The sequence below is a fragment of the Lasioglossum baleicum genome, chromosome 20 (assembly GCF_051020765.1).
Source record: "Lasioglossum baleicum chromosome 20, iyLasBale1, whole genome shotgun sequence".
NCBI lineage: Eukaryota > Metazoa > Arthropoda > Insecta > Hymenoptera > Halictidae > Lasioglossum > Lasioglossum baleicum.
Window position 1 is genome coordinate 1,900,896 of NC_134948.1, and position 10,997 is coordinate 1,911,892.

At 43.4% G+C, this 10,997-nt stretch overlaps 1 protein-coding gene across 26 annotated transcripts in view; it reads left to right on the top strand.

Moving 5' to 3' along the window:
* Dnc (phosphodiesterase dunce) overlaps nt 1–10,997 on the top strand; it is a 393,758-nt gene that overhangs the window by 379,310 nt on the left and 3,451 nt on the right. For all 26 annotated transcript variants that reach the window (XM_076444511.1, XM_076444517.1, XM_076444512.1 and 23 more), the window contains 5 exons: nt 3,275–3,368; nt 6,211–6,440; nt 8,963–9,226; nt 9,470–9,569; nt 9,654–10,306. In XM_076444511.1, the coding sequence (XP_076300626.1) occupies nt 3,275–3,368; nt 6,211–6,440; nt 8,963–9,226; nt 9,470–9,569; nt 9,654–10,306 (1,341 nt within the window). The remainder of the gene's footprint in view (nt 1–3,274; nt 3,369–6,210; nt 6,441–8,962; nt 9,227–9,469; nt 9,570–9,653; nt 10,307–10,997) is intronic.

A 10,997-nucleotide genomic window follows, 5' to 3' on the forward strand; every position in this document is an offset into this window, starting at 1 on the left:
ATATATGTGTCTAAGGCTTGTACAAATATTCTGAACGGTCGTATCTTCCGAGAAAGAAAGATACCGAGACTTTGGATACGGGGACGATAAGCGTTATCAATGGGCACGGGATCCAGGATGTCGCCGATAAGAAGTGTCATGGGGTCGGTGTAATCGTGGTGCTTAATTAATGACGTTTTTCTTACGTAGCAGGTTCAAGAGAGCATAATTGGTCGGAGATCTCGCGAGAGTCGAGGCTCTCGCATAACAGCTTGTTCTCCGGCTTATCATTGTTATTCGATGCTTCCAACCCGATTCGCGTGTGCATGGCAGCGAAGCAACGCGTTGTCGAAGAGGTCAAGAAGAAATCCAAGAAATATTCGAAATTTTCAAGAAATTCTCGGAGGTCCTCCGGAGTCCTCGGGAGTAGCCTAGCCATTTCAGAGTCCTCAGGAGCAATTTTAGAGCCCTCAGGAGCAATTCAGAGCCCTCAGGAGCAATTCAGAGCCCTCAAGAGCAATTTAGAGCCCTCAGGAGCAATTCAGAGCTCTCAGGAGCAATTCAGAGCCCTCAGGAGCAATTTAGATCCCTCAATAAAATTCATAAACGTAAAGTACTTTGCCACGATCACGAGATGTTGTCTAACACGGTCTCGGCTCTAGCTAAACTTGCCCAAAGCCAGATCTGCGATAATGAAAGACCAGCGTACAATTGGAGACCTCGTGGCGATAACAGACCACGTGCCGGCTCTGCGTAAGATCCGAAATTTATCAAGTTTTGAAGATTCCCAAGCTTTGTCATCGATGATGACATAATTCGTTTTATAGTTCGGACACGTCACCGCCGCTGACACATTAGCGCATCACTCTAATTACCTGAACAATTACGTTTACTGCGCGGACCCGATAATGAAATTATGGTCTTAGTCATCCTTTCCTCGAACACGTAGCTTTCTACTCTCGATTCAGTCGCGTGAGAGTAGATCGGTGACTGACGCGAGTTTCTCATCTCTCGTCACGTGACGCGATCAAGGGGAGCTTCTTCGATGACTATAAAAATATATATGTATCTACACCCTTCGCCATTATATTTGTCTTTTTCTGATAAAAATAATTGTTTAACGTCAGAAGGCTCACGATAAAATTCCCTGCGAATAATTATTCTTCCCTTGGTAGTTTACAAGATAGCATCTTCGACATTCCCAAATGGAATGACATCTACGAGAATTCAATTGACGAGAAGCTGTTTATAATTTAGCGAGTTTCGCTGATCGAAATGCCAGCGCGTCCTCAGCGCCGAAGTCCGTGATTAAAGTTTGCCCCTGACCAGCGCAACATTACGTGACATTTGGGAACCGAGCGGAATTGTTTACGTGGGAAGGAAAGGCGCGTTGTGGTATCTGCCCACGATTGAATAATCGCGGAACACTTTGTCAAAGACGTCCGAGCTGATAAGGTGGGGTCGCGTCGATAGAAATATATATTTATTTTCGTTTTATCATCGAATCGGTGATCCAAAAGATATCTCGAACAAGATCACCCCGCATTTTATCGATTATTTAACCGACACCGATCACAATCTGTACGATTGTATCTATCGTTATGTAATTTCGATTACTTCTACAATTATTTGCGTTCGTCGGCAGAAAATTCTATTAGTCATGACACGAGTGTGATGATTCACTGTGATACATTGATCTGTTTGTGCCATGCCTCGTCGCGCACCACTTTCTACAGTAATTTCCCGGGGCTAATTATCGAGAAACCATTGGCCAGATTCTTTGGATCATTAACCGACTGTCTTTCAGAGACGATCATGTCGGGAATGTTAGGCGCGCAGAATGAAGAGCGATTGCCTCTCTCTCTCTCTCTCTCTCTCTCTCTCTCTCTCTCTCTCTCTTTCTCTTTCTCTGCTGACCCAATTGTATCTTCTGCCAATGTCTATAACCGCTGGTTTATCCGCGAAAAATTCAATGGCAATTTCGCGGAGACGAAACATTCCAGCTCGACGCGATTAGATATCGAATATTCTCACATTTCAAATAAACAATTTCATGATTTCGGCGCCACAGGTTCGATCAAATGTTACTCGCTAAGCAATTTTGCAATTTAAATTGTTCTCGACGTTTCGATCGAAATGTGGACCATTTTCAAGAGAAATTTTGCGTCTGTAAAATACTGTAGTAATTGTTCAACAGAATTTCTACATTTCGTCCGGAGTGTCAGACTTTGTTTTGCAAATTACAAGGAACCTCGGGAAAGAAACTTCTGGGGGTCAATGTTCGATTGAACGTAGTCAATTTTATGGGTCAGGTCGGAGAAAGTCTTCTCAAGGCCAGGTCAAGTCTAGCCAATCTAATATTGAATTAAAATAAAGATTTCCGAAGGTCGAAAGGGAAGTTCGAAGCGAATAAAATGTGAGTGTTCTGAAGGGTAATCGAGGCACTGACTCGGATGCGTTTTATCTGGTTCGGGAAACAATCTATTCGATAACAGGTCAGTCCTCTTTGTGGTTGTTTCTCGAGTGCATCTGCATCGATATCCGCGTAATCATTCGGGATAAAGAGGAATCCTTTCGCCGGCTGCTACGTTACTGATAACGCCGTTACCAGGGCCCAGACACAACGGTACTAGCAATCTGTTTGCCGATCTCTCTTGGCTTTCTGTGTCCACAGACTGTCCTCTGTGGTGGTGCGTGTCCGCGGCTGTGTTTATCTGCGTCGAAATTTCATACACGACACACACCGGCTGTAAATATCGTAAATCACTGGAGATAAGAGTCCCTCGACGAATCGGAAACGAGAGTCTCGCTCGTGTTTGACGAGCTTCCGCCCCATAAAACCTGCTTTGGTCCCATGCTACGTCAGAATGGAAATTATCCGAGAGATTCGCTATTATTCCGACACCGAACAAATGTTTTTGCCATATTTTCGGTGGGTCTTGATTTTCGAATTTGATAGAATGTTTAAGAAAATAAATCTCTGTGGAAAAATGATCGTCTGTGTGAAAATTAATGTTTCTTTAAATATGAAACTGTATTAATGAGCAATCAGTGGATCCCTGAATTTTTTAAAGTCTATTACTCGCCCCTGGTGGACTGTACATTTTTGAAAATTTATTATTCGCCACTGGTTCTGGCGAAATATAAGTTTAGTACTTTTCTGAATTTCGAAGACAGGTGATAAACAGAATTGTTTTGTTTCGGTGGTCCACTGTTAGCTCCGAGGAATTGCGACGATTATTGCGATCAAATGCGCCAGACAATGAAACTAACTGCTCCATTTCTTTCATTACAGTTCAAGCGAATGCTGAACAAGGAACTCTCCCACTTCTCCGAGTCCTCGAAGTCTGGCAACCAGATTTCAGAGTACATCTGCAGCACTTTCCTCGGTGAGTTGAAGAAATATTTGCTTCCGCGACCGTCTCTTCGAAACTGGAGCTCTCCGGTGGCCGTGTGCCACTCGAAAATTAGTCTGCTTTTGTTGAAAGTTCATGGCCGGCGCAATTATACTCTACGGGGAATCGATAATAATTGCTGCTGAATCTTTAAATCGTTAATTTCGACTGTCCTTAAGAATATAACATATTTCCACGTAAACTCACAATTTTACCATCGCTTGACACCAAAAATAAAAATTTCGTTAAAGAATTTATTCTGATTTTACATTTTACCGAGTTGTGGAATTGTAAAAATCGAAACAATATATTTTTCAGTACTTTCAAAGTGTTTTTAATTTCAAATGAATCGTTCGCTGGGTTTTTTTATCGTAAAAAATGAATTTTATGTTGTGGATAGACTTGGAGGAGGAATCAATTTAGATTGATTTGAATTTTGAACAAAACTCGGCCACCGTATTCCAGAGAATTCGAATTTTGTTTTTCGAGTGGAGGCGGAATGCGTTTCAGTTGATTTTAATTTCAAACCGCGTTCGAGCTCGTTCGTTTCCGACATGACGCGGCGCCGAAAAGAAAGAGCGAGAAAAATAATGGATGATCGAGGTCGCCGGGAGCCCATTTATCAGGGGCAACGAAATGGGCACCGTTCTTTTACGCATTAAAGGCCCTTGAGACCATGTAGGTAGACGCATGATAATTTCTCGAGCATTCATCCCGTCCGACGCTCGCTTTGTGCAACTCGTTTTTGCTCGTGGAATCAGGAAATGACAGACCGTTTGCGCAAACCCTCCATTCTTGTCCATCCATAGGCGCGCTCTGAAATAGTACTTTTATCCTGACTCACGAGGAATTCAGAACGCTTCCGCGTCGCGAACACTTTCGTAATCAATTTCATACTTAAAAGGAAATTTACGGATCACTTAAGAGTTTCTTCTCCAACGGAACAAATAAACATATCGGTTTACAGCTTTCCGCGTATGTTAATGAATCCCCGGGGAGTGAATTGACATTCAGTTCGTTAAAAAATACCGGTTTGATCCAAAGTTATAGAGCCTCGAAGCAAAAATCTATATATTAGCATTGTAATGGTCGCAATTAGACAGCGAATCTTTATTTATACAAATCGAATTTTCCAAATATTGATTCAGTCTTTCGTTAAGATAATAAAGAAAGGTTTGCAGAAGATGTCTGTAGAGTTTCAAGCAAATCGGACGATTGGTTTTCGAGATACAATTAGTCACGTGAAAAAAAAAACGATCGTCTGGGATGTAACGTGTTCTAGCGATTAGATAAAGATTTTATTGTGTTGCTAAGAGAATTTTATTTCTTTTTTTTTCAAGAAGAAAAAGAATGGAAGATGTCGGTTGCTTAAAAGGCAGATTAAGCGTGTATTTAAATTGGAATGGATAATGAGCCGGCGGCATATTTTAACGTTACGCGTCAGGTTCCGTCGTGACACGTGGCCTTGAACAGTTGCCGGACAAGTTAGCACCGATTGATCGATTCAAGCCGGATAAAGAGATCACGGATTACATCCGAAGTTAATCTCCTCTTATTCGCGGCGTAACACTGTGTTCAGGAAGTTCTGTAACACGTCGTAATACATATTAAAATTTCTCACGGAACTCGTCGCTACGGAGTTCTAGCTTCAGAAAGCGGCAGAGAAAGAGAGAGAGAGAGAGAGTTCCACTTGTTTCGGCGAGGAATTAGCGAAATCCCCTTCTCATTTTTATGCTATCCTATATAAGTTCTCGCATCAAGCTGGAGAACACAGTGGATGTCACGGTTCATTTTTAATTAAACATCGCGGAACACCGAGTTCAACTTTCAACGGAGTTCAGGGGAAATATCCGGGCACAATTTAATTGGAACTTCGCGTGCGTGTTCGTTAACGTTATGTTCCTAACGAGCTGAGCCAGTCCCTGTTAACAAATATTCGAGAACTGAACTTCTCTATTGGATCATCACGAGAATGGAGGGATAATGCTGACACCATTAAAATTATAAACAACAGTCCACAAAATACATACAGTGACTCCCACTAATATTCGGACACTCTTAAAAAGACCACAACCTTTTTAATATTGGAATATAGGACTTGAAATTTTTGGAGAAGTTAGAACAATTGATTTGCTACAGAACGCGACAAAAATTTTTGAAAATAAACTGCAAGTTGTCGGAATTACAGAGGAAATACTGAAAGTTGTATTTTTCAACTGTTGTAAAATGCAACTTTTAGTATTTTCTCTACAATTCCGACCAAAATGTAATTTTTAAAAAATTTTCTTCTCACATCCTGTAGTAAACTAATTGTTCTGTAGCTTCGCAAAAAAGTTCAAATCGCATAGTCCAATATTAACAAAGTTATCGTTTTTTATTTTTAGAGCGTCCGAATATTAATGGGAGTCACTGTAAATGGCTCCTGCATCGGTCCCGACAGTTCGCTAATTTCTTCAAGAACTGCAACTTCGTTCGAAACGCGATAAAACGGCAACAAGAAATCGTAGATAAATTTTTTCAGCTTCGATCTTCATCGAATATTTTGTGCTGAAAGTCTAAAAAAATGCTGGGTCATCCTTGATCGGCGATAAATCGATAAATCGAATAAGTGGGTGTACGCGTGGGCCGAGGTCGGCTCGCACGAGAAATACTAGGCGTTACATAAACAAATTACACCAGAGTCTGAGGCGGGTGGTGCGGTGATCCGTGAAATCGCGTTGGAATCGTCGCCGCACGGTAGCGTCGGCGTTTAATTAGGTTCGAGGCGGTCACTCTCCGGCGATATTTCATCGTGGAGGCCCTCGTTTAATTTCCCGGCTCGGGTTTCTGTCCGCAGACAAGCAACAGGAATTGGATCTGCCCTCCTTGAGAATCGAAGATGCGGTCGCGGCTGCAGGCAGCGCAGATGCGAGGGCAGCTAAGAAGAAGGACCGGGTCCAGAGGGGCCCGGCTGCCATGTCCCACATCAGCGGCGTGAAACGGCCGCTCACGCACACGAACAGCTTCACGGGAGAACGTGTACCACTGTACGGTGTTGAGACACCCACGGAGGAGGAGCTCGGCTTGGTAAGTAACCAACTGGGCCCGACGGGGACCACCTCGGTCAGTCACCTGAGAACAGTTAGGCATAGCAGGGATCCAGTTACAGTCGAGAGAATTCACGAACAAAAAATGAACGCGCTAGATTGACAGATAGGCTAAAGGTGCCAGTTACGAAACAAGCTTTTTAGAAATTAATAAAAATAATACGAAGTACCTAGTGTTGCTATTAAAGACGTAGAAAACATTAGGTGAAAACCGAATTTTTCGTTTCCGGTCGTAGAAAATGCTAATGCTAGAAAAACAGTCAGTCATACGAAAGGTTAGGCATAGCAGGGATCCAGTTACAGTCGAGAGAATTCACGAACAAAAAATGAACGCGCTAGATTGACAGATAGGCTAAAGGTGCCAGTTACGAAACAAGCTTTTTAGAAATTAATAAAAATAATACGAAGTACCTAGTGTTGCTATTAAAGATGTAGAAAACATTAGGTGAAAACCGAATTTTTCGTTTCCGGTCGTAGAAAATGCTAATGCTAGAAAAACAGTCAGTCATACGAAAGGTTAGGCATAGCCGGGATCCAGTTACAGTCGAGAGAATTCACGAACAAAAAATGAACGCGCTAGATTGACAGATAGGCTAAAGGTGCTAGTTACGAAACAAGCTTTTTAGAAATTAATAAAAATAATACGAAGTACCTAGTGTTGCTATTAAAGACGTAGAAAACATTAGGTGAAAATCGAATTTTTCGTTTCCGATTGTAGAAAATGCTAATGCCAGGAAAACAGTCGGTCATGCGAAAGGTTAGGCATGATCCGAATGACCAATCTTCCTCGTTCCTCGCGCGATACTTACATAAACGCTTCCAGAGGCCAACAATCGTGAAAGCGAAATTGATTAACGGTACCGACACTTTCTACCGAGCCTGGGAGGAGGTAGTTCGTCGAGAATCGTACGTTTTAACAGGTGTGTCGCTTGCACAATCGCTCGTTGAATCGCCGATGACGATGATCCCGATCGAGCACACCAACAGCATTCAGAAATATATTCGCCGGTTGTCCGGGGTCGGTCCGGCGTTTCCGCTGCTTTTGCAAATCCGCAAATCGGATCAGCAGCGTTTCGATACTCGGGATTTAATCCGCTGTTAATTCCGCGGTGTTGTCCGGTTATCAATCGGGTGTGCGCAGGACCCGGAACACGTGTAATCTCTCAGACAAGGGATCGAAGATGTTCAGAGTGTCCGGGTCCGCATTCAGCTGCACAGGGATTTGCCAGCGTTGTCCATTTGTCTCGCGAAGATAGAAATTCTGGTGTTATCATTTTTATTTCGCGTATGTGCTCTTTGTCTGAAGAGCAGACTCTCGCGATTCTAGGCTAGGAAATTTCCAGTTGGTACGCGAGATGCCACCGTTTAAATATTTGCTCCTACTTCTCTCGGTTATGCCAACAATGGTGGGGGAGAAAGAATAGAGAAAGGATGGCCGTCCGAGGGGAAAACCACTCGGATGTACGTGACCCATCAACGAACGACGGGAATCTCGTTGTACTTCGTGTTATAATCCAGACCGCTGTTTAACCAAGGCATTCGGCAAATAACGCCGCGCAGATTCGAAGGGCTTCAGATTAAGATTTCCACGCAGGAATTGTTCGCGCGCGACGCGTCACAAAATATTGTTGTTGACGTCTGCGATCTGCCCAGGTCACACGCGTGATTAGGGGAACAATTCGGGACGAGGTCGTGAGCCGCAGATAACCCAAATTCCCGAATCCCTTATCGGAGGCATTATCGTTTCACCTTACTTTACGGGCACCGCGCGAAAACCTGCACGCGACACTAACCAGAACATACACACACGCGCTCGAGGACGCGATCCATGTGTTTCTTTCAACCGGCAGGCTCTAATTTGATGAACAGAGTCCCCGGGAAACTTTCCGTTCGTCACCATGCCGTTCACCTGTCGGCTCCAACGCGTAGCCGAGCAGTGCTAAGTACCCTTAAGTGCTAGCAAACACTTCGAGCAAGTTCAGCTCGCGACCTCGGCGAATTCTTTCTTCCTTGGATGCTAAACGGTTTCGATGCAGCCATTGGCTAGCTGGGAAAACTAAAATTTTGGAGATCGGTGGATAGGATAATGAAATCTTCAACATGCTATTCGATTTTCAGTCCACTTTTTCTATTTAACTTCGAACGAAAATTCTGAAAATATTCTGGCATATGCTAGCTTCAACGACGGACATTTGAGAATTTTTTCAAATTTTTGTCTTGGCGAGGGGGATAGGTACAGCGAGAAATCCGATTTTCGATTTTCAGTCCACTTTCCCTATTTAACTTCGACCGAAAATTCTGAAAATATTCTGGCATATAGTAACTATATAGACGCATAGGTGAGAATTTTTTCAAATTTTTCGGATGAAAATTCTAGTCTTTGCGAGAAGGATAGTTATAGGAAACACGAAGTTTAGACTTGTAGAGATAATGAGAATTGGGTGCACTGTCCGGCTATTCTAGGTTGTGCATTGATTACTGACGAAATTTGAATTTTTGCAGCTTCTGCGGGACATCGACAAGTGGGGCATCGACATCTTCAGGATAGGCGAGCTGAGCAGCAACAGACCGCTGACCTGCGTCGCGTACACAGTCTTCCAGAGGCGAGACCTGCTCAAATCCCTGGCTATACCGCCGAAGACCTTTGTGACCTTCATGATGACCCTAGAGGATCATTACGTCAAGGACAATCCCTTCCACAATAGCCTCCACGCGGCCGACGTGACCCAATCCACCCACGCTCTGCTCAACACGCCCGCACTTGAGGTTAATATGTATTCATTGGCTGATCGCTCGTACACCGGCCACTTTCGCAACCCGAGCATGTCGAAAACAACCGGCGTAGCACAATAAACTCGGCGCCAATTACTTATCGGGTGAAGACTGTTAGCGTCTCGTTAGAACCGCTTAGCATTCTCGAGTTAGCACGCTGCGCGTCGGTAATTAATGTCCCCTTTTGCGAACGATTCGAGTGTTTTTAGCTAATTAGAGCCTTCGCGTTTCTTACAGTCCGTGTTCACGCCAGTGGAAATCACCGCAGCTCTATTCGCTGCCACCATTCACGACGTGGACCATCCTGGACTCACCAATCAGTTCCTCATCAATTCGAGTGAGTGTCTAAATTAATTAAATATTTTTAAATCAAATTTTATTAGAAATCGTTGCTAACTTGTCTTCGCTTCAATCTCCTCAGGTTCCGAGCTCGCCTTGATGTACAATGACGAATCTGTTCTGGAGAATCACCACCTGGCGGTAGCGTTCAAGCTCCTCCAGAACGAGGGCTGCGACATATTCGTCAACATGACGAAGAAGCAACGCCAGACTGTCCGCAAGATGGTGATCGACATGGTCCTGTCGACGGACATGTCGAAACACATGTCCCTGTTGGCAGACCTGAAGACCATGGTGGAGACAAAGAAGGTGGCCGGGTCCGGTGTCCTCCTGTTAGACAACTACACGGACCGTATCCAAGTTTTGGAGAACCTGGTGCACTGCGCTGACCTGTCCAACCCCACGAAACCATTGCCCCTCTACCGACGATGGGTCAGTCTGCTGATGGAGGAGTTCTTCCTGCAAGGAGATCGCGAACGCGAACAAAACATGGACATCAGCCCGATGTGCGACCGGCTCAGCGCGACGATCGAGAAATCGCAGGTCGGCTTCATCGATTACATCGTCCATCCGCTGTGGGAGACTTGGGCAGACCTAGTGCACCCTGACGCACAGGATATTCTGGACACGCTCGAGGAGAACCGCGATTGGTACCAGTCCATGATCCCTCCGTCACCGCCGTCCGATGACCAACAACAGGGCAACGAACAACAGGCGGACAGGATACACTTCCAGGTGAGACTTTTGCCTCAAGCTGTTCAAGTTACATATCGAGTGCGCTATCTCCTCCACTCTTTTCTAAATCTGGTCCAAACTGGAAACCAGAGTTGGGCAGTAATTAATTACATCTTCAATTACGTGCGCAAAAGTGGACTATAATTACTAGACTGCGGATCTTTATGCAAAATAAAAATTTCTTGAGTGACTGGAGTGAAATAGGAATTTATTTTCTTCCCTATTTTGTTTAGTGAGTTGGAAATAATATAATAGTATGTGTTCAAATTTTCCTAATATTTTTGGTATTTTAAATTACACCTACTCATTTTTGTCATAAATGCATAAAGTCCGCAGTCTAATAATTACAATAAGAAATGGTTGAAATGGTTAAATGGTCCAAAACATAAAAATTAGTGGTTTAAAAGAACAATTACACTGAAGTAATTTTTCGACTCGATTACAATTACTGTAATCGTTAAGCAATTGGAATTACTCCTTTAACAATTACTGTAATCGTAATTGTGGTCCGCAATAAAATAAAGTCCGAAATAAAATTACAATTATATGTAATCAGTAATTGGTAATTGCAATTACTTGTAATCAACATTTACGTGTAATCGTAATTTGTATTTCTGCACAATTTCAAATTACAATAATTGGTAAGTAATTGTAATTGTAATTGAAATTACATTTTGCCCAACTCTGCTGA